At 38.4% G+C, this 23,847-nt stretch overlaps 1 protein-coding gene across 1 annotated transcript in view; it reads right to left on the bottom strand.

Annotated features, from left to right (window-relative positions):
* Window positions 1–23,847, bottom strand: part of p115 (General vesicular transport factor p115) — a 134,084-nt gene that overhangs the window by 52,159 nt on the left and 58,078 nt on the right. Inside the window, exons 7-10 of the mRNA XM_083141489.1 lie at window positions 22,926–23,155; window positions 15,076–15,230; window positions 12,999–13,204; window positions 5,752–5,874 (exon numbers count right to left, since the gene is read on the bottom strand). Coding sequence (XP_082997615.1) covers window positions 5,752–5,874; window positions 12,999–13,204; window positions 15,076–15,230; window positions 22,926–23,155 — 714 coding nt within the window. The remainder of the gene's footprint in view (window positions 1–5,751; window positions 5,875–12,998; window positions 13,205–15,075; window positions 15,231–22,925; window positions 23,156–23,847) is intronic.

The raw sequence follows: 23,847 nt of genomic DNA, 5'->3' as shown, positions 1-23,847 counted from the left end.
TTCTGAACAAGTTCACTGCTTTTGAGACAATCATTGTTGCAATAATGTGTCTCAGGTTTTTAAAATTACAATAGATAAGCATTTATATTAGTAACAAAGTTCTCAACAGATGGTGTTGTGTCTGTTGTGAATCTTAGTGGGAGAAACTGCAGTATGGAGAGGTAGCTAGTAGATTATATTAAATACGCAAATTAAACATTTTTACTTGGAGGTAGGAGTTAATGATATACATTTCAGAATTCAGGGATAAACAGAAAATGTGTATGTTTGGACAAAAACCTACTGTCTTTTTTGGAGGGAAGTAATGAATATATACAAATACATAAATAAATAATTCAATGATAGTTTGAAACAGTAATTTCGTTGTAAACTATATTTAGATGTCGTATGTTGTTAACTGAACCAATATTTAAGTTAAGTCAACACTTGTTAAAAGTCATCAATGTTTTCGGGCCATGATAGCAACAAACTTGTTGGCAGCCTGATAGATTTTCGAGAATGTACTGTATTACTTGAAGGCTTCAAATCTATTGTTGCAATGGAAACATGTCACCCAGCTTGAATGAAATCCAAGTTCTTTGTTTGTAAATAATCCAAAATGGAAGTTTTAATTTTAAAAACCTGTACACATAATATTGCAACAATGATTGTCTTGAAGGCAGTGAACCTGTTCAGAAGTGCTGTTCCATCACATTGTACTTTTGTGTTGAATTCATTAGGATGAGAAACGGGAAAAGGTATTGCAACAAGCTGACAGACCACACATTCGTGCATCCTCCCCTGATTTTCGTGATCTTCAGTCCAGTGCAGATGAGCAAAAATTTTAATCATGTCATCACTTCTGCTTCTTCATCTTGTGGTTTCTCTTGCTGCAAGTCTAACGATGGGATGTATGTGGGGTGTGCTGCAATTTTTCAAATACCACACTGCTTATATGAAGTTCTTGTGTCGTCGTTAGCATTAAAATAAGTAGTGAAATATAGTACAATAAAAAAATTAAAAATCCACACAAACGATAATTCGACATACAAAGCAAGCGGGTTTTATGTTACGTGTGACCAAGGATATAGTCTCACATTTAACTTACAATAAAAGATCATTGACGATAGAATACTGAAGATGATATGCCCATAATTGGCATAAAAGAGGCACCTTACAATACAGAAAGTACTTTTAAAATAAAAAAAGTATGAGACACGTATTGTAATGATACCATTTAAACATAAATGCCACGGTAGTAATTAATAGACTATAGTACATCATGTTATCATACTTTATTTACTTGTTGATATTGTTTTTTTTTTAATTGCCAGTTTATATTCTGTCAATATACAGGGTTACCTCAAACTCGACGTATTCCCTTGAAGGCATGATAATACAGTGAATTTGCAACAAATTGAACCCTAAAGTGCCTTATACCAACAGGGTTCATTTTCGAGATATTCCAGATTTATTGCTTTTGTTGAAAACCTACCGATTTCGAGGTTCAAAATTAAAATAAGAAAAAAGGGGTGATCGAATTTAACTGTTTTAATTTGTATGTCATGCCAACATGCTGACAATGTTTTATGAACAAAAAGACAATCAAAGGCACCGAACATTTTCAAAGAGCAGGTCAAAACTTACTCGATGTTTAAATTTTCAATAACATTGCAAGTCAATCTTTATTGATGGCCTGACTATCCCTACGATGATTGACTGACTAATTTGGCTAATTTTACTAAACTTTTCCGGCTCTTTTGCTAATTGAAAAGATGAGAATGAATGACGATATGAAACAATTGATCAAGGGAGACTCACAAAGAACGCCCATAACCCAGACTGGGATTTCAATCTGTGACCCCTGGCATTGTAGCCCCATCCCTACAATGACAACTGTTTGCCTGTCTTGAGTTTGTCTTTAAGTCCACTTTATGAATAGAAAGGCTAATCAGGACTGGACTACAGTTTAAAGTGGGATTTGAACCATGTGCCCACACCAGCTATCAAACCTGGGATGTACATTACAAGCAATGGCAATGTACATTAAGTCAGGAGAATATGCAAAGAAAACACGTTGACTGCCACAATAGAAAAAACAATCCCTGCAGGCACGATGTTTTATTACAAGAAAATAATAAAAACATTGAAAGCAATACAATTAGAGATGAAAATTTGTTACTTTTAATTATTTTACGCATGCGAGTTATATGCAACTCACGCGGTGCTAGAATCAATTACTACGCTGCATGCCACGTGAGTTACATTTGGCTCACAGCATACTTCTAGTTCTTTTCAAGCATTGCAATTGTTTCTTTCTGAGTATTGTTATTGTTTTTCTGTATTGAGTCTTTTGTTATTTGGTACAGTTCGAGGAGCTGCTCAGCAATAATTCAAGGCCAAACGCACAATTGAACCTGAAAATAGTTCGAGGAAAAATGTCCTTTTTTTTTGTTTACTTGTCAGATTTAAGTGAAATTTAAATAAAATAAGGGAAGTTATACACTTCTATTCATTTGATCAACGCTCTTTAAAATTGTTTGTATTAATTGTAACAATAACTGCATCACTAAATAAGATGTTCACAAACCATCTGCAAACTTTTGTCCACGAGGCCACTCTTCACGTAACATGTATGTTATAGCACGGTGGTGTGAGTTGTCTGTGCACCATGAGGCTCCCAAGGTAAACAGATGTGTAAGTTCAATATGCTTCATGAGGCCCCAGGCATAAAACTACAGTGAGTTAAATACAACTCACATGGCAATTAACATTTTAGCACAGGAATATGCATTACTAGCCAGCAAAAGAGCAATTACCATTAGCCAAGGATGCAATAAGCATTAGATGCATGCATTAATGAATTTTGCATCACTAAAAACATAACCAGCTGAAATGTCAATTGCTCAGCCTACACATATGAAGGATTTTTTTTTAATTTTAAAAAGATACGCATTCACTACTACTCTCAAAATAAAGAAAATTGCAAACATTAGAGATAATGGCACGTTAGGCAATGACTAACATGTTCCAATGCAGAACATGCATGACAAGCGTTTCCTCTAAAAACAAACATACCAGTGTACAAAGACCTGTCCCACCAGTTGCTGCAATCTGTGTGAGGGAAGGAAAAGACAAGTCAACAAAACTGACACATTCTTTTTCGCAGTTGTTGTATGCTCTTTTTAATACAAGATATAATACGACAGGGTGTCTATAATTTTATAAAAAAACAAATTCCCTGACTTTTCCAGGTTTTCCAGACAAAGAACCAAATTTTTTTCAGACTGAAGCCATTAGTGAAACATGTGTGTAAAAAGATTACAATATTTAGCTAACATTCCAATTGGAACCGCAGTTAACCCATTAGCATACCTAGCCATCGAAGCGACGGCCTGTCTGGACGTTTGCTTGCCATACCTAGTTGTCGAATCGACGGGTTCCCGATTTTCATCACGTAGTTTCTTTTTCTGTCAATAGATGGCAGAGGTTGTATGATCTTTCGAATCTATGACGTGTATGTTTGTGCTGCTAAGTTTTTCATACCATTTCAAGCATGTTTTGTTCAGTAATTTCTCATGTAAACAAAACTTCATTTGTTATGTCTTGCAAACATGTTGCGTAATAATGTTGTAGAAGATTCTGCGATTGAAAAGTTGCTTTTCGATAGCGATGAAGAGGAACACAGTGGAAGTGGAGATAAACACAGCGATTGATTTGTGTTAGTGAAATTGAAGAAAGTAGTGAAAGTGAGGAAGAGGTGGCTGTGGCAGGAAAAAAACGAAAGGTTGATGAATGGATATAGACAGATGTGTGATCAAAATTATTAGGTGAGAGTTTATTTATTATTCAAGTAAACTGCATATGTGCATACTTATTACTGTACTTTCACTTCAATATATAAAATATTCACATAAATTGCTTGGATAGTTTTCACAATATTTGACATCTTGTCTTGCTGTGCAACCATCATAGGAGATGGCCAAATTTAAATGGTATTTCATGGCAAACAATTTGGCATTTAAATGGTATGCGGATGGGTTAACCAAATTTTTAGAATATTCACTTAACATGTAAAAGTGATAATGGCAGGATTGGCTTATGATTAACAAAGAATTGTTTTTTATGTAAAAAAATAATCAACAATTACAGCATAGATAATGGTAAAATTTAGTAACAAAATCTGTATTAATTCTAATACCTACCAAATACGACACAAAAATTACAACAAGGAACTAGGAAATGCAAATAGTCACTTACTCTAGTAGATTTCTACATGAAAACAGTTCAAAACGTGACCTTTCCTTAGAGTATTTAACGTACAATTGTAACTGTAATTACCGGTAATACTCTGGATATCACGTTGAAGTATAGTTTGTGCATAACAAATTTAAAATGTCTTGCTTGTCATTTTTTCAGTTTAAAAACCTACTTTTAGTGCACTACTACAAAAATGTTGGTTTTTCCCAAAAACACTGTAAACTTCCCTGATATTTCCATGATTATTCCAGAAAAATTCAATTCCTTGACTTTTCAAGGCTGGTAGACACCCTGATAAGATAAGTTGCATCACAACAATCACACATCAGGACAGATCAACAAGATAATCACAATCAACTGTTATTTTTGTGCGATCATGATCTATACCTTTGGCTATGAGGGAAAGTAAAACAGTGTGGAGAGACACTCCCTTACTAAAAGCAATAAAACTAAAATTTCTACACCAATGCTAAAAGTTGAGGGTGTAAAGGATCACTCAACACGTAAGGACAACACACAGCCTCACAAAGAATTATACTGGCTGTGGGTCCAGGTGCCAGAGCCACGTTAGCCTGCAATAATGCAGTTACAGGGGTGCTACGTGCACTTTTCGGTGCCTTCTCAGAAAGTCATCCCTTACTTGCCAAAAAGTAGAAGAATTATATTTCATGAAACCTGAGATGTATGTTTTTGTATGTGTGACAATAAAAAAAACACTTCTTGTCAGTGCCAACAAAGACATTTTAATCCATACCAAAAACAAACATCACAATAAAAAAAACACTGAAAAAATATCTCCAAGGCATCTTTCCACTAGCACTCATGACTCCGAGATGGAATCAAAACGTTGGACATATTTTTAAAGTGAAGAAGTTCTCTCGGGATATCTGGAAATCACCTGGCTGATATCCTAAGAGAACTTCATCATTCCTCACCAGGAAAGCTTCAAAATATTTTTAAAAGTGTTTTTTTATCATGCCGTTTATTTCTTTTGTGCTGTCGACTAAAATGCTTTTGTGTTTATTTGGTTTCATAGCAATATTTTACAACAAAAAGTACACACGCAAGAACACCCTATAAATAGATATATATTGAAGTTTATCTGCATCATTTACAAGTATATGTAGGAACCTTAAGGATAAAAAATAAAGGCAGTTTACATCAAATCATATCATATCAAACATGCAAAAAAAAAACAAATAAATGGCCAGCCATATCTGCAGATAGAAATAAAAATTCGAATCAGTGCATTCGTGACATGGTCATCCTTAGTAACTAGAAAGAGCTACACTGCATATGTGGGTCCATTCAAGAGCATGCAAATAGTTTTGTTGCAACTGTACAATTACATTGTTTAATATAATGTACATGAAATTAACTGAACATGGTTTTGAATTCTTGGAAGAGCAGCCTCTAACAACGATGTTTGCTCAAATATACTGAAACCTTTTATTTTCTGAAAAGAAACACTCACTGAATAAAATAAAATAACTTTTAAAAAAAACTGCTCACCTGTGACGTGAGGTATGGAATACTGCTTGGAATGTTGAGGAATTGAGAAACTGCCGTAGGACAGTGTGACAGCCACGTGCACAGCATCATCAAAATACCAAGTTTCGTTTGAACTTTGTTGCCCTGTGAAAGAGTTCATTAAAATGTAATTTGCTCGCACATCAACATTTCCTGTGGATAGGAAAGCAAGACATCTCAGCATTACACCTACGTAAGCGAATAGATTAAATCTTCAACTTGTACAAACATATCTCCTACTGGTTGAATTTAATATCGGTCAAGTGATTTTGGATAAAACTAGTGGTTGTCAGACTACGGAAAACAAGATTTAAAATATAGCAGGCAAAGGGTAAAGATACCCTTTCTGCATTACGCTACACATGGGGGCTATACACATTATAATTACATTCCACCCGTAAATGACTATGGTTGTTTTAAAGTATATGCTTGTATTTGCCCATAAACAACTAAAGTCATTTAGCTGTAGTGTCCATTCTTTTATCAGTTTTTTTTTTTGGGGGGGGGGCATTTTCTGTCCCATGTTGATTGGTGAACAAAAAAGGGTGCACCATGTGACTTTGGGGGGAGATCCAATGCAGTACCCCAGGGGTTCCCAAACTTTTTCGCTTCACAGCACCTTTACTGTTTCAAGATTTTTCCGTGGTGCCCAAGTCAGAATGTAGGCCTATCTACCACTTGCAACGCTCAGTTAGTGTGTTTGGCTGCTTGCTTTAAGTTAAAAATTAAAAACATTATTTAAAATTCAGAAACATTTTATATGTAAAAAGTTAAGTAAGCACATATTTGGAACAACCATAACATTTCGGTGAAAATATTGGAGCATTTCGTGGTGCCCCTGCAAGCCAGCCGTAGTGCACACTTTGGGAACCACCCACTGCAGTACCCAATAGCATATCCGGGGTGACAAATTACCAAGGGTTCCAGGGGGCCCACCACCACATTCAGATCCTTCAAGGACCGATGGGGAGTCATCGGTAGGGAACACCAGCAGGAACCTTCGAAGAGGTCAGGTTCCTATCCGCTGGGCTGAAAAAGTCAACGAAAAAGTGCCACTTGCAGCCTCCAGGGGACATTTTGAAACTCTCAAAAACTGAAGATGACAGCCACATTTTTTTTAGTTAAGTTTGGATTCAGAAAATGCCTGGGCTGGTCATTTAAATGCCCCTCCCAGAGTTGGGGTGTGAATGTGTTAATATAGGTCCTACTGAATTCATTTGTTGTTTTAAGTCAATTTTATGCTCAGTAAGGCTAATCAGGACTGGACATACAGGCCCTACTGGAAATGATGTAATCAGCACCATGGTTCGGTTGCCTGAGGGATAGAAGTCTCCACGGATGAGTATGAATCATTTGAAGGACAAAATCCACTCAACCAACGTGACACCTGTTGGAACTCAGGTTTCGATGTGTATTGCATGGTGGATGAAAAATGCAGGCGTACATCCCTGCCTGGTTCTTTGCTGGGTGGAACCCATGTTCTTCAAACCATGGTCGTGGGCTACTGTTTCATGTCCATGCAGGAGCAAGTATTTGTGGTTCATCCAAAAATTCAGGCATGAACTCCTGGGCAGACGGTATGTAGATCATTTCACAATACTGAAGAGGGGAATTCAAAATTCTCAATCGAACCTTCACAATTTGATTCAGCATTAAGAATCAGATATTTGACATGTATATCTCAAAGCCCTTTCTACAATAAAATAAAGTGTAAGAAGGGCAGAGCCAATGCAGATACCATCGCTTGAAAACTGTAATAATTAAAAGTTGTTCAAAATATTGATTAAGAGGGCCCAGGACTTTATGTACTATAAAACTGTAAAATATGTATGTAATTATGTTGTAAAAATTGAAAAATGTGTCAGAAAAATAAAAATATGTCAGAAAAATAAAAATATGTCAGAAAAATGCACAAATATTCCAGTTTTTGTTTGCCTGCTCCAGAGATACCAGGGACAGAGTATACACACTGATACACACGTGGCTCAAACGAAAAAATGATCTTGAAACTCCCGTACTCGATTGCCGATAGAGTAGGGGCTGTAATGTTATTTTCACTTTTGACTGAATGTTGTGAGAAGCGAAAAAAGATAAAGAAATGAGAACAATTGAAACTTATTTACTTGTTTGCCGTGATTCTCGTGCCCGCACAACAATGATGAAGAACACTTTTCCTCAATAATGTTTGCACGACTATCAATTGTCGGCAGGATAAAAAAAATGGGGGGTATTATTGTTCTGTACTAGTTGGTAAGAAAAGACGGCATCTGCTTTTAATTTCTTCGTCCATAATTTCCTTATCCTGCCATCGATAATATAAACTATCCGTTGTGCTAAAATTACAAAGAATGAATTACAAAATAACCGATTATATACATGACAATTACGAAATTATGCAGAAATATGTCTTATGAGAAAATTGAAGAAATATGTTGTAAAAACGTGAAATTGGTAAAACATGTCAAAATATGCATAATGATCTCACCCCAGTATTCTATCCGATACCAAATAAAAAATATGTTATAACAAAGTCCCGGGCCCTATTGATTAATATTAGTGTAAGTAACTATTTCCAATTATAAGACTAATTTATCAGAGTTTTGCTTCAAAATATTCAAGAATTATGTAATAACAAAATGTACTTTCTCCACAGAATATCGGTGCAAAATTCATGGAAACTTGGCATTTTGCATAATTCCCAGTATAATTAGACTTCATAAAAGTGCTGCACAGCATTTTTATGGGCCTCATAAAAACCTAATAGTTTTTCTTGTATGTACGCATTGCTTGCATTATAGAATTACTTTCTTGTAGTTTATGGTTATTACAAGCATAAGAAAACAGTTTTTCTTTGTGACGTTTCAGGAGAACACACGCTCCTTTCATCAGATATTTATTTTCATTTTAACTAAAGATACAGTTATAACAATGGCTAGTAATTTTTTAAACAAAAAGAATCCATTATATAATGGATGTTGTCAATGTTACATTGTTGTAATATAGCAACTTAACTGTGAAAAAAGCAGTCTGTTTTATTTTTTTTATTTTTTTAAATTATGAATCCCAAATATCATCAGGTAATTCAAATTCATCATTGTTTTCACACAGTCTCTTGATGTTTTCTGTTACATTAAATTTTAAAGATGGTGGCTTACTCCATTTGTGAAAAAGAAAACTCCATACTGGATCTATGTTACCATTTTCATTATTTAATTTATTCCAGTGTTCTTCTGCAATGAACGAAGCTTCCCAGACATTCAACTCTGTGTTTCCCGTTAATCTTTTTAAAACCCTTCTCTTTTAATCAAATGTTTCTCTTTGATGATATGAGTTGACAAACCTGTTCTTGGTCCAAATTGTGTTCGTGCCATCTTATTGCCATTTTCCTTGCTGTTTGTCCCACATAATCCTTTGAACATGAACAACTTATATTATATATTCCTGTGGTTTCCACATCTGGTAGAGAGTTTCTCATTTTGAATTCATTAAATGTACATTCCAAACTTCTTGAGAACATCGAAGAGAAACATTTGACTGCTTTTTTCACAGTTAAGTTGCTATATTACAACAATGTAACATTGACAACATCCATTATATAACGGATTCTTTTTGTTTAAAAAATTACTAACCATTGTTATAACTGTATCTTTAGTCAAAATGAAAATAAATGTCTGATGAAAGGAGCGTGTGTTCTCCTGAAACGTCACAAAGAAAAACTGTTTTCTTATGCTTGTAATAACCGTAAACTACAAGAAAATAACTCATAAAAACCAAAATGCCAGAAACGTATCTGGCAGTATCGGTAAATAAAATCCAACCGATACCTTCTGATACCGATATCACTGGTATTGGCCAATACTGATACATCGACATCAGTATCGGCTCAACCCTAATTATAAGCATAACCAGCATTGTGTTAAACCTTCCTACATGCAGAAGAACAATACAAATCTTGATGAACAGGTTCTCTTAGGATGGATTCTGGAAAGGTTTCCGAGCTTTCGAGAGCTAATGTCTGTTCCTTCGTTCAATGAACAGAATCATTCATCACCAGAAAAACTTAAAAGACTTACTTCAATAAGAATCACATTTAAAAAAAAAAGGTACCATGCCATGAAGGCATATAGGGGGTAACGCCCCACACTTTCTTTATCCGGTCGTGAGTGGGGGTGATGTGATCAGCATCAAGACCCTGACCACCTTTACCCCCCAGGGTTTCCACCCGGTACCCATGTCATTCGACGCTGGGTGGGCGCCAGGGCCGCTTCCAACGTTAGAAGAGTCCCCAGATTTGAAGAGGCCGGGGATCGAACCCGGGGCCTTTAGCATGGTAGTCAGACGCATTACCGACTGAGCCACCGCGGCCATTAGCAGAGCAGTTAAAGTAATTCCTCTTACATTCAATCCCGACTTCAGAAAGTTACATTTTTCATACTTGTCCCTTTCCTTTTCATACAGTTATTTTGAACATATTATTAAGATGATTTATCACTGATTTACAACTTTTAGCAATTCTATTATGAATCAATCAGACTGAAACCACTTAAAATAATTGTTGGGATATTAGAAATCATTAATTTAGGCCTACCTTACATACAAATCAAAAACGTTTATTACATGAATGTTATATTATGAATTTAAAAAGAAAAGAAAAATATACAAGGGAAGACTTTGATTACGACCAGTGATCGAAGAAAAAATTCCAAATTTTCAAGTTTGGGGGTAGGGGGTGAGGATGTTTGTTGAAGTTTGGGGATAGGTGGGGGATGCTTGCATTGATTCTTATGGTGACAATAAAATACTTATACAAATTATCCTAGCTGAGGGGATGCTTATAAAAAAATTCTTAAGTTGAAGATAGCATCCTCCACCCCTCACACCCCCACTTCGAGCACGGACTACAAGTAACATGAAGCCTCCATGTTGCAACTCTCGTTCTAGTTGTTCACAGTTTTTTCTCTTGCATAAAAATGTACAATACATAAACAGCATATAGTACAGTGAAACCCCCACTGTCATTGTTTTCTGACTTATAAGACAGTTACTAGATCTCCAATTGACCTCATGCTACTGGGTGAACACCAAAATTTTGAAGCTTACACTAGCAGTGATGCCAACTTTTGAAAAATATTGAGTGGGCTAACCTCTGATATTTGTTTTATAACCGTATGCAATAATTTAGTACAGGGTGTACACAAATTATCGGAGTTTTAAGTGTTTGGTATGGTTATGTAAATAACCCCAGCCGGTTGTTTCCTACATGTAATAACAGATTCCAAATGACGGGCTGCCTGTGTAAGGGTAAGAGCACCGTATGACATCATGTGTCACATGAGAACGTGGAACACATCAGAGCAAATATTGTGCGGAGTCCTAGGAAATCTGTACAGCAGCAAGTCGAGAAAGTGTGGAAAGTGTTAAGAAAAGGGCTCGGACTAAGACTCTACCGCCTGCAGCTGTTACAGATCCTAAAGCCTGCAGATCATGTGGCCCGTACCAACTTCTGCAAACAAATGTTGGATCATGAAGGTGATGACTTCTTTAGTCGTGTGATTGTCAGTGATGAATCCATAACGTGTGTATGGAAACTCAATGAGTTATCTTCCAAATCAGGTATAATACATTATTGTATTGTATATTGCAGAGAAAATACACATGCTTAAAACTCCGATATTCATTTGTGTACGGTACACCTTGTATACCATAATGATTTATTGATTGAGTTGGTGTGTTAAATCCACTTTATTCACAGTAAGGCTAATCGGGACTGGACCTACAGTTTAAAAAGTGGGGTCCGAACCACTATATGCCTCCACCAGGTATCGAACCCGGGACCCCTTGATTACAAGGCGATGGCACTACCACTGAGCCATCGGGGAGGCCCTTTGTATATCATAAGTAGGCTGAGGATTTACCTACTTTCTTGGCCAAAAAATGTAGGCTTTTACGTTTAAAAATTGTTTCAAGCCATTTCTGTGAGAAGAATACTTGAAGTGCTTATTTTTGCCTGTTTAGTCATAAGTGCCTATTTTAAAAAATAAAGGCCTTCTTGGCAGCCTAAAATGAGAAAATAGTAATCAGTTTAATATCTATATGTCCTGGGTGGATTTCGAGTTTCTTTACTCTTAACCACATTCAAAAAATTTATCACTCTGTGCTATCACATGGTGCATCTGTTCGTAACAGCCAATCAGAACGCACTGTAGTTGAGGGGAAAATGCATCTGCCATAATAAATTAGATCTTATCACATTGGTTTACATACCACTAAAGGAAAGAGCAAAGCTCTAACCCCTTATTCATTAGAGAGGTTCTGTGCAACGGATGCAGTGCCTATTTTGTCTATTTTTAGAGATTTTTAGTGCCTATCGATCCTCATCCTGGTTATAAGACCTTCTCTTCCCACAACCCTCCCCTTTACAGCCTGCAGTTGCCAAAAAGAAATAATTATTTCCAATTACTGAAGTCGCATAAATGAAATCCAATGTCTGAAATGTCCAATCTGCCAATATATCACACAAATAACATATCGCAATCGCAAATGTTCCCATTGCACAAGTCAATCATAAGAAGAAAAAGAAAAAAATCAGACGTGTGCCTGTGACATAAATCGATCATCCGAAATCTTCAGACTTGTGCCTGTGACATGAATCCAAGATGCATCACGATGAAATCGCTGCAAAACCGTTTTGACGTTACATAAGGAATGGAAATATTGAAAAACGTAAGTTTCCTAGCACGTAGATCTAAAAAAATTACTTTCCGCGGTATTAAGAAACATCGTTTCTTATTAAGAACTAATTTTTGTAACAAAAACATTCGAAGAGTGTGGAAAATCGAGGGTGTAGAAAAGGGTACCGGAGCCCATGGACCCATACAAGTTGGCACCACTGTACACCAGGGTTTGTATCTGGGACCACTTACATCGTAGGTGAGAGCACTAACCGATCGGTTTGAGTTTGTTTTTAAGTCCATTTTATGCACATAACAGCTAATCAGGACTGGAACTACAGTTTAAAGTGGGGATCGGAATCAGTATGTGCTTCCACAGGGTATGGAACCAGGGACCCCTTGATTGCAGTACAAGATGTTACCACTAAACCATCAGGAAGAGCCTTACTAACCGATTGGTTAAGTGGGAGCTCAAAAGATAGCAACGTAATTATAAGCAGTGTTTCAGATTACCAAGAATACGTGCATGGATACAGAAATGAATATCACAGTTCTTACTTGTTGGAGCAAAGCTGTGCACTGGTGTAACAGAGAGACTGGAGGATTTCCTATGCTTGTTGCTAGTAAAACTCTCAACAGCTGCTCCTTCTGGGCAGGATTTTCTACCAAGGAGTGTGAAAGGGCTACTGACGAAAACCAATTGGAAAGGGCATCTGGACTGAATAATCCACCACACAGAAGCTGGCCAACAGTCAGCGTGTTCACTGAAAACAGCAAAAACACAGAATTAATAATATTAAGCATTTTCTTGTTTGTTTAAGTGTGGGTTTCTCATCAAAGTGGATAGTATTAACTGTTTTCTCTTAAGCAGATTTTAAACAACATATGGTGAACAAAACACAGCAGCAGAATTACTGCCAATAACAAAAAATTCTCATAAAAAATAATGCTAGGGAAAAAAAGGTATCTTCTTCTTTTCTTTTTTTAAGGAACTCCTCAAGTTTTAAAACTACCCATAAAAGAATATACTTGCTACATATGGTGAGCATGTGACACTGAATTAAACATATGGACTAAAATTGCGAGCAGCTTTCACAGAACAATAGAAAGTTCCATGCTCTTCATTTGTTTGCTGAATTTCAGTCTCCGATTAAAGTGTCTCTCTTTTTCAGATTTATGAGGGCATCCAACCTAGATGTCATAACCTTCAACAGAGAATAATCTATGCTTGTTAATCCATTATGCTGCAAAACACTGGCAAAAGATAGAGTACCTTCTTGATATTTGTCGTGCCACCAAAGGTGCATATGTGGAGATCTACTGTAACTTGATTTTTCATGAGCTTCCCTAACAGAAATTCAAAATCCCATTTTTCTAATATTATTAGTTTCAGAAATATATCAATTTCTTATTGGCAGTAATTCTACCGGGCACAATGTAGTATACAGTAAGTAAAACTGTTAAAAAATTCAACACTTCGCCAGCTTTCAGCTGACACTGTCAAGGTTAAAATGAAGTTTAAGAACAGGTGGAAGAAATAGATCCGAGTAGTACACTAAGAGTCAGTGCAAGCACACCTTGCTACTGATTTCCAGATATCAACTGCAAGGTGTGCTTCCCCTGACTGGGCTCAGTTTCTACCACAAGATTCGCTACACACCAAAAATTCATTTTGACAATAAGTGCTGATGCAATTAAAGAAAACTAACACTTTGCATAATTACAGGATATCCATGAAAATGTCACATTGATTTTTTTCAAACCTTTCGAAGTAAGTCATTTCATACCAGTTAAGAAGAGCTCAAACATTAAGCCTTGGCTGGGCCTGTGGCTAACACAGGGAAGCCCTTTTCTAAATTTCCTCCTTTTTTAAAATACCGATATGATATTCCAAAATCTCAAAAATTACATCTGCTTAGAATTTCTTCCAGACCACTCCTGTGAATCTTTGTGGGGTTTGCTTTCCCTGCTATCTAGATATTTGCAATTTAGTTTAATAGGCTTACTGGTATGTAACCATGAAACTATTGTGAATATCTACACAACACGGAAAGCAAATGCGAACCACACGATTCACATGAATGGTCTAGAAGAAATTCTAAGCAGATGTAATTTTTCAGATTTTGGAATATCATATCGGTTTTTTAAAAGAAGAGGAAATTTAGAAAATGGGCTTGCTGGCATTCGGGAAAGGTCCAGCCAAGCCTTAATCACACTTTTTCCTCACTGTGATCTCATGGAGGTTTAAGTATAAGCTAAATCATTGGGAACACATTTCACCATACCAAGTAGTATTTGAACATAAAATTTATCACCTTCCAAAAAAAAAAAAGTATTTGTATTTTTGGGTATGTTGTGTCACTTTCCCATGTCCCTAGGGTTAATTGCAACAATGAAGATGAAAGTTCAAGTGATGAAATAGATGAAGCAACAGGAGACACAATGAAGCATCCATTCATTCATTACCTAGCATTTGAATGTAATTGTAACTCCTAGCATTGAAGCATTCTATGCTAAACATACACCATGGGGATTGGCAATTTTTTTACTGGTAACCACAAAATAAAACAAAGGCAAAATAAAGGAAATAACTACCAAAGTCTTATTTTTACAAAGAAAAAATTATACAACTTACCCTCTGTCCCTGAAGGCAGAAGTGTTTGTACAATTTGTGACTGGCACAATTCATTTTTATACAGGTAACACTGAAAACAGTACAAGACTGCACAGCGCAATGCAAATGGTTGCTTCTCATTGACCATTGACATCAAAAGGACCACCACAGCTGGCCTAGAAAAATTACCATGAGTTTAATCATCATAAAATATAAACACTCCACTGTGGTCAAAACTTTAAAGTTAACACCAGTGTAAAAATATGGAACCAATATACAAAAAGCAATTGTAGCTGTCATTCCATACAGGTACAAGTTGTCTGCATTTGGGATCTTCCAGGTCAAATCAACAAGGTCGTCAACCTAACATTTTTTGATTCGTTTGAAATTTGGCACACTGAAAGGGCCAAAGTTGCAGATCCATATCTTTTGTATTTCTGTTCCAGGGATGCAAAATGTGCGATTACGACCAACTATTTCACCATGTTGTTAATTATAAATCGCAATATATCTGTACACATGACACACATAGAAGTGATTCAGATGCCATTAGAAAGGTCTTAAATAGCTCTTTCACAGGATATATTACATGCCTATGTCAGGAGTAAAAAAAAATTAATGGTGTAATGAAAATTTGGGAAGCCATTTTTTTAAACAAATGGGTCTTTCAATTTTTTCAAAAAATTGTGTCACAGATATGCTATTACTCAATAACTGCACAAAATTTGAAAATAAGATGCCACTGGGATCCAGAGTTATGTAACATTTAGGTTATGTTAGGTCTTCATTGGTTGATTTTACATGGAAAGACCCAATTATCAGTTACATTTTCTCACAACACAATATGAAGACCATTCACAAGCTGACAATGAAAAATCAGAAGCCAACTAGAAAATCCAAAGAATGATCTTGAACTGAAGGACACCCAGGGATTACTTTATTCCATATGGACATGGGAGACGTGGCGTGCCATCTATATTACACACTACCCACACCAAATACTAGGGATCGGACAGATTAGTTGGTACTCTATCAATATCAGCCTATACAGGGTCCGTTCTGAAAGTATCCGAACTGTCCGCAGTGCGGTGCGAGAATTGGTCAAGGGTTCGGATAAGCTGCACCAGGTGGCAGTGGGGACCGTAACCTTCAAAACAAGGCCTCGCTCAGTTGCCTGCAAGCAGTGGTTGAGGTGCACGGAAAAAACGTCACGTCAAGAATTTGGTGGATTTGGTGAAAATGGAGCGCACTTTGGAACAGCGCTACGCTGTGAAATTTTGTGTAAAATTGAAAAAAACTTTACGGAGACTTTAACCATGAATGGATGAAACCTGGCTATTCAGATGACTCCGAAAGCAAGAGACAAAGTTCAGAATGGCACACCCCCGAGTCCGCTCGTCAAAAGAAGGCCCGGATGTCAAAATCAAAGGTGAAGACAATGCTCCTTGTCTTTTTCAATGCGAAGAGGGTCGTGCACAAAGAGTTTGTACCTGCTGGGACCACCGTGAATACAGCTTACTACAAAACAGTGCTTCAGCGTCTCCGACAGAGGGTCCAGCGCGTTCGGTCTGACATCGCCGACAGGTGGGTGCTTCACCACGACAATGTGCCGGCTCACACGGCACTGTTGGTAGGTGAGTTTTTGGCCAACATACGCGTGTATCAACGCTGCCTCATCCACCTTACACCGGCTGACTTCTTTTTGTTTCCCAAGGTCAAAAGGGTGCTCAAGGGGAAGTGTTTTGCATCAATTGAAGAGGTTCAAGCTGCCACGAACGCAGCATTAAAGAGGGTGTCAGTCAAGGACTTCCAGGACTGCTGTGAACAGAGGAAAAGTCGCTATACTCGCTGTATTGAGGCTGAAGGTGCCTCCATTGAAGAATATTGACAGCAGTTGTAATTGTCATCAATAAATTGTTTGCAAATAAATAAGTTCGGATACTCTCAGAACGGACCCTGTATAGTGTATTGGTTTATCGGTAAATTACTGATTATTTTACCAATCTGATATATCTATAAATATCTTGTAATTTAGTTCAAAATTCTGCAATTTTGTTGTTAATTTTTATAGATAATCTCCCATGTCGTACTTTTTTAAAAAAGTAAGTGTCTAAACATGCAACTTCTTTTGCACTACAGTCACCACAAAATACACATTTATTAAGGAGATTAATGAACTATTCAGGTTCATCAAGGACCATTTGGATTTTATATCGCTATCGGTAATATTTATCAGTACTTTATCGGTATCAACCAAAATTTCTTATCACTACCAAATACATAAAAATCACAACTTCAAGAATGGATATATTATTGAGTAATCCCCCTTTCCTTTTGGAAATGCTCCTCATATTATTATGTACCCATTCACATACTCATCCCCAATATAATAAAATATTAATAAACATTCTGCTCAGCATTCACTGTTGTGATACCGAAATTTAAAGGTGCTGCGCCAATGAAGAGACAATGAATAAATAAATCAGTGCATGAAGCGAAGTCAGCTTCATTAAGTAATTAAGCGACGGATACATTATTATTATCCCGATTAGTCACAGAATTGTGGCTTGCTCCCACACTTCAATAAGTATATAGTTACTGACAGCATAGACCTACAATATGGCGTTACTTGTATCATAAGAGTTTTAACTTTGTTTTTCTCAACGGTGCAAGAGTTACGTTTTAAAGGAATAATTCATTAAGCACTTACTTATCACTATAGTTTGGTACTTTCGTCTTTATAACGGTAATAGCGATTTGTTTGTTTTTACTTATAAGCTGCCTGCTTCATCGTTTCCAGCTCACGACCCGCTTTCGCGCAGTCTCATGCTGCAGCTCATATTACTAGGACCATATAATAAGCGAAAATAGCATCGATACTTATCACACTTATGAAAACATAGGCTTTACCATAGTAAATGCGGCCATACATATTAGCGTACTATTCCAAGTCGCTGCACACTCAGAGCTGGAAGTGCATCCTCAACACCACGCTCCGCGCTCCTATGTCAATGTGATCCACCCCTCCCGCGAACGTTTGCGTGCAGGACGAGGTCGTGGATCTACCACCGCCGTTTCACATTCCCCAAGCGGGGGAAAGGCCTATTTCATTTATCGCCCATCTCTCGTATGATGACCTGTCCCTATTTTAAACCATCCTTTTTGATGGGTGGAGAGTCGTTCCGGCGGCCCACTTTTCAGCACCTGTTTATGTCTTGACTCAGGAAAAAGGGATGGCGTTTGTTTATCACAACAGGCATGGTGACCTGGAACTGCATTGAACGGCGTCTGAAATTCTGCTGAATTTTCTCGACCCCGTGTTGGTAATCAGGAGGCATCTCCATTCGAATCCACGCCGGGAGTGCCCACCGTCCCAGCTCGCTCTCAAGAACGAAACATTTTTCGAAGTACATTCGTTTGTTCCCGGCACATTTTCTCCGCGCACCTCCCGTGGCAGCAACCACCACCCCCCCTTCCATCATGCACCCTGCAGATATCACGCACTGGAAACCTCCCCGCTCGCCTTTCGCGACGGCGAAGGAAAATCCTTTCCAGCTACGGGAATTATGAACTCTGGCCGAAGCGACAGACTACCGAACCAAGGTTGCCAGTGCAATGTATTTCCATTTTTTTTTTTTAAAGACCGTCTCGCTTGACTCAACGGTGATACATCGACACATACCCCCGTTCGCCCCCCTCCCCCTTGCACATCAGCAGGATAGGCAATTGCAGTTATTTCGCCCGTTTTCTCTGAGCTGTATCTCTCAGTAATTGACCTTTGCTCCACTTCCAATCACCTCCCGGCATTACAATTCAGTGTTGCCAGCCCTAACGCTCTGGTTTCCAATCTGCCGTCTTTCAACTCCTAAGAACAAAATTCGCTCAAGACGAATTGTGCATGAAACGTCGCCAGTAGACTTCGGACCTCGCATGCGCCTGGGAAAATCACGTTCCGCCGAGGAATTCAGAAAAGACAGGACTCAAATTACTTTGCCAGAGCCGGGAATCCTGCACGACGACCTGTATTCTGTACCCTCCTATGCCAAGTTCCATAATAATTGCTAGCCGCAAACAAGGGCACAATTTTCTATCCGTTCACTTTCTTAGAACAGAGGTTTTTTTCTTAACGTAAATAAAAATTCATGGAAGCGAATATTCCACATTGGGTTTTTAAAATTTCGTCACGTTGAATGGTGCTTTACTTCGAACATTGCATTCTAACGTTTACGTCAGCCTATTGATGTAACCCCTTGACATTTGAAAGCAGTTTATTCACTTGATAAGTGACACTTTTTTAAGGGTTATTAATAAAAACGGGACTGGGTCCTACAGTGCTCAGCCATTTTCTTTCCGAATTTTATTACGTTAATTCCAGGGAATTTGCATTTGGGTTACTCTTTTCAGTGGCATTCAGAAAACGGTTACCTTCGCTAACCATGACGATAATATCCACCTTTCGGCGGTACAGTTTCAATTATGTTTCAGTTATTTATAACTTCCACACTCCCTTCTCGTGGCAAGCAGCCAATTATTTTCCTTATTTTAATTCTCGGCACATTTAATTTAATACCTGTAATTCATATATTCCACTTATGCTTTCAATTCACCACAATAAAATCTCGCGTTTTAGAACAACGTTACAGAAATGTATTCCCTAATAGTTTTTTTTAAGGGGCATCATCTTATGAACATTAATTACATTTTCCTTCGTTTATTGCGTACGCTAGCCCGTACAGGGACCTACAATCGGTTACATTCTCGAAATAAATCGTCGCTTGAACCGATACCTTTGCCTAATCGCAACACATCTTATTACCATAGCATTCACGCTGTCGTGAAGGAACATATGCAATACCTTATTGCCCTTCTGTTTTTGATTCATTTTTGAACCCCCATTTTATTCGTATTTATGCCATCTTTGCTTTTTTTTAATCAATTTATTACCCATTGTACACTAAAGTAATTTCTCCCCCCCCCCTCCAATGCCGTCAACGTTGACCTCAGAGGACGGGACATTTCATTTGTTTCATGATCGTCACCACCCGCGGGAAAATAACGTCCTTTATCAATAATATATTTTTATCATTATTATTATTATTATTGTTCTAGCCCCGGTCACACGTCCCCATCTTAATAAATAACCTTTGGGCTAGTGATTTGCGTTTGCAATTGCATATTTTAAAGACTAACTTTTAAACTTAACCCCCCCCCCCCCCACCCCATATACCTTGCGTTTTATTGCTTTTTTTTACATTTTCTAGATTTTCGCTTCACTCGCGATATTTTGGATTTATTATTCAAGAAGTAACATTTCTGTTTGCACCCCTACCTTTTTTTTTAAACGATCTGGTCTGATTTTCCTTTTCATTTTTCAGCTGCCCCTTACCCTACCTTTTCACACCGTTCGTCTCAGCCCAGCAAGGACTGTTGCTGCAGTTTGAAGCAGAGATCACAACAGATGCATCCAGCATCCCCAGGAATCATCATGTTCCGGATCAGCATCTTCAAGAGGTTCATCCCCTCCAGGACAAAAGTGCACCCCCTCCCTACTGGAGCTACCATTCTTGCGACGCGTGATCACCAGATGTTGTTCGAGTCCAGCAGTGCACTCCACCCACCCAGACTTTTCATGTTTGTGATCAGCACCCTTCAGAAGTGCATCATCCGCGATCACCAGAAGTGGTTCGTCTACAGCAGTGCACCCCAATCCCCAACGACTCATAATAATTAGCGATCAGCACCTTATAGAAGTCATCAGTGTTGGTGGGCAGCCCTCACCAGAACCCCTATCAGGATTCATCAGTTTGGAGAGCGGAGTTCCCCCCAACCCCCGTCAGCTTTTATCATGGGGATGACCATTACTTACCAGATACCCCCAAGTGTCATCAATTACGTAACCAGAAACGCCCCCCCCCCCCTTTCTCGACGAGTCTTCACTATTTGGCCCCAATGCCCCATCTCGGCACCTCATCTCACCTCCAAGTGCATCGTCCACTGCTCACCCTTAACCCCCAGGAAAGCACCAAGTCTGCAGTCGACAGTGTCGCCCCCCTTCCTCCAGATGGCAAGGATTCTTCACACATGTTCGTGGGTTCGACACCGGTTCCAGGCTTGCCCAACATACATCGTGCGCGTCGTGTGTTTGGGTCCAATCACCGGAAAATGTCAAAATGGACGCTCTACCAGTGCCGTTTTCGCGTGTCTATTCCTTCTGGACTCCCACTGTTCGTGAGTCAGAACTTTTTCCCTCGCACAAACTGCCAGTGTGTTCTCCTTCGTCCAGGAATAGCCTTTCGGTGACGTTTTTCGGACTCACTGGATAAACTTGTTTCCAGTTTCCGGTATATCTCCTCTGTGCGTGTGTCGCGTAGCGTATACAAATGCGTGTGTCCGCGTCGATTCGTGTGCTCCGTGTGTTCCCGATTCGACCCTCGTCGCCGGATCTTCAAGAACAGTTCGCCGATCTCCGTTAGCAATGAACGTTCGCCATCGCGATTGCTAATGGAGTATCCTTCAGCGACATAAAGAATGCTAATTAAGTGTCTTTTTTTCTGTTTCTCTCTGGCCAACCAACATTTCGACCAGTACTATGTATATGTCAAAAACACAAACTCGAAGTGTAACATCGGGAGACAGTTTTTTTTCAGACCGGCAGAAAGACTTAAATTATTTTCTACCTTAATTTCTGCCACTACTGTTATTATTTTTTTTTATTTTTTCAAATTATGTGTATTAACTAAACAGACAATAGTTTGGGGGCGGAACGCCCCATGTATATATATATCATATCGCAATTTGGAAATTCCTGGTATGTAATTTTGGATGTTTGTACTTGTGAACCCTTCAGGTTGATCTTGCTGTATATATTGCATGCCAAAAATTTTTTCTCTTGGGGCTTCTTCCCAAGTTTTTTTTTTTTACTAACTTCCAGGAAATGTTTAAACAGTTGCAAGTGTATAAACATATTCCGAGTTTCCTGAACTATGCGGAATGGAACTGACCTTGCCCAGGAAGCGAAGATACTTTATTTTTCCCTGTGCTACAGTGTTTGCGTGTGCTCCGTGTGTATAGTGATAAAAACCGCTACGGTGACACCATGAGATGTAAAAATCCGCTGATACGAATTCTTCCGGAATCGCAGGAAAGATACTGCAAACACAGCTTTACGCTGAAAGCACCGTTATGGAGAGATGCAGTCTCTCAACGGCCGAAGTTCGAATTTCGTTTTAAATAGCTTGAGAGAATATTTCTCTCCCCAGTCGGTATCTGAAATCTATAGCGTGCACAGTCGGTGCCTCGGAATTATACAAGTTGATGAACTAAGAAAGTTATGGCGTGAATAGTTGTTACCTCCGATTACCGAACGTTACAAAAGGAGTTACAGCAAGGAGTAGTACGCTATCGGAAAGGAGTTTTATTTCAGGAGAGTTCATCAGAGTTTCATCAACGAACCAGCGAGTCGATTGTCACTTCCAGATCTACAGGTAACGAACGTTCCTCTATCCTTGTCTTTCATTCTCTCGCACCCTTGCCAGACCAGTCAATTGTAGTGTTTAAAGTTAATCGTGAGTGTTGTTCTTATTTCACGGGGCTAGCCTCCTTGCTTGGTTAAGTGTAGACGTAGCTTTCCAGAGTTATACCCCCTCTCACGATACACCTCTCGCAGCCAAATAACTTCGAATATCAGGCTTCACATAGCCTATTTACGATCCCTTAATTTAAACGATCGGGACTTTGTACGATACATTTGCTGTTTTTATTCCCGGGGGTTCCCATTGCAAGGCAATGTAACCATTTAAAACATGGTGGGTAGTTCCTTACATTCTGAACATTTCCATTTTGTTCTAACTCACTGGACAGGTGTCACTTACCTAGGGGGATTGGAGGGTGCCATCACGTTGGCAAAATATTCCTGATTGCCTTGATTCCCTCTAATGACTTCGGCAACTGCATTGATGGTTTCCGTGAGGATGTCTGCCGGCACTCCACTTGCCATGAGGATATCGCATAACTTCTCCAGAAGTCCACATGCTTTCATTATCTTCTGACAAGAACTAGTAACCTGAGCAGGATTGCTAGGCGATACAAGTGTCCGTACAACCTGGAAGGTAAATAAGGCTTTAAACATATTCGATGGTAGCTCGATTTTACATTTGAATTTGAATTGTTATTGTTACTGGACAGAGAAGTGTTCTTTCCCCACTGCTCTTCATAATTACAATGGATGCAATTAATGAAGAGGTGGGGAAGAAAATAGGAATGGAAGAGATGAAGGCCCTGTTGTTTGCTGATGACTTAGTAATATGAGGGAACAGGGAAGAAGAAGTACAGACACAGCTTCATAGTTGGAATGAGGAAATCAAAAGACCAGGGATGAAATTCAGTGCAGCAAAGAGTGAGGTGCTAATAACAACAAGAAACAGAGCCAGAAATGAACCAAGAATAAAGATGGACACGGAAGAGTTGAGGGTAGTGGAGAGCTTCAAATATCTAGAAAACATAATTGAGAGAAGTGTAAGAATAGATGAGGAGATAAGAAGAGGACAAATGGGTGGTGGACTATATCAAAGTGTTCGAAGATTAATATGGAACAGGGATATACCTATGAAATGCAAGGTAATATATAACACATACTATGTGCCGATAATTATGTATGGAGCAAAGACTTGGACAATAACAGAGAGAGACAAAAGAAAGATGCAGGCAGTGGAGATGAAATTTTTAAGGAGTATATTGGGGAAGACTAGAAGGGATAGAATAAGGAATGAGGAGATCCAACAGACAGTGGGTGTG

This window comes from Lepisma saccharinum, chromosome 20 (genome assembly GCF_977018435.1).
Source record: "Lepisma saccharinum chromosome 20, izLepSacc3.1, whole genome shotgun sequence".
Lineage (NCBI taxonomy): Eukaryota > Metazoa > Arthropoda > Insecta > Zygentoma > Lepismatidae > Lepisma > Lepisma saccharinum.
Note: the sequence above shows the minus strand (reverse complement) of the source record. Positions and strands in the feature narration are given on the sequence as shown.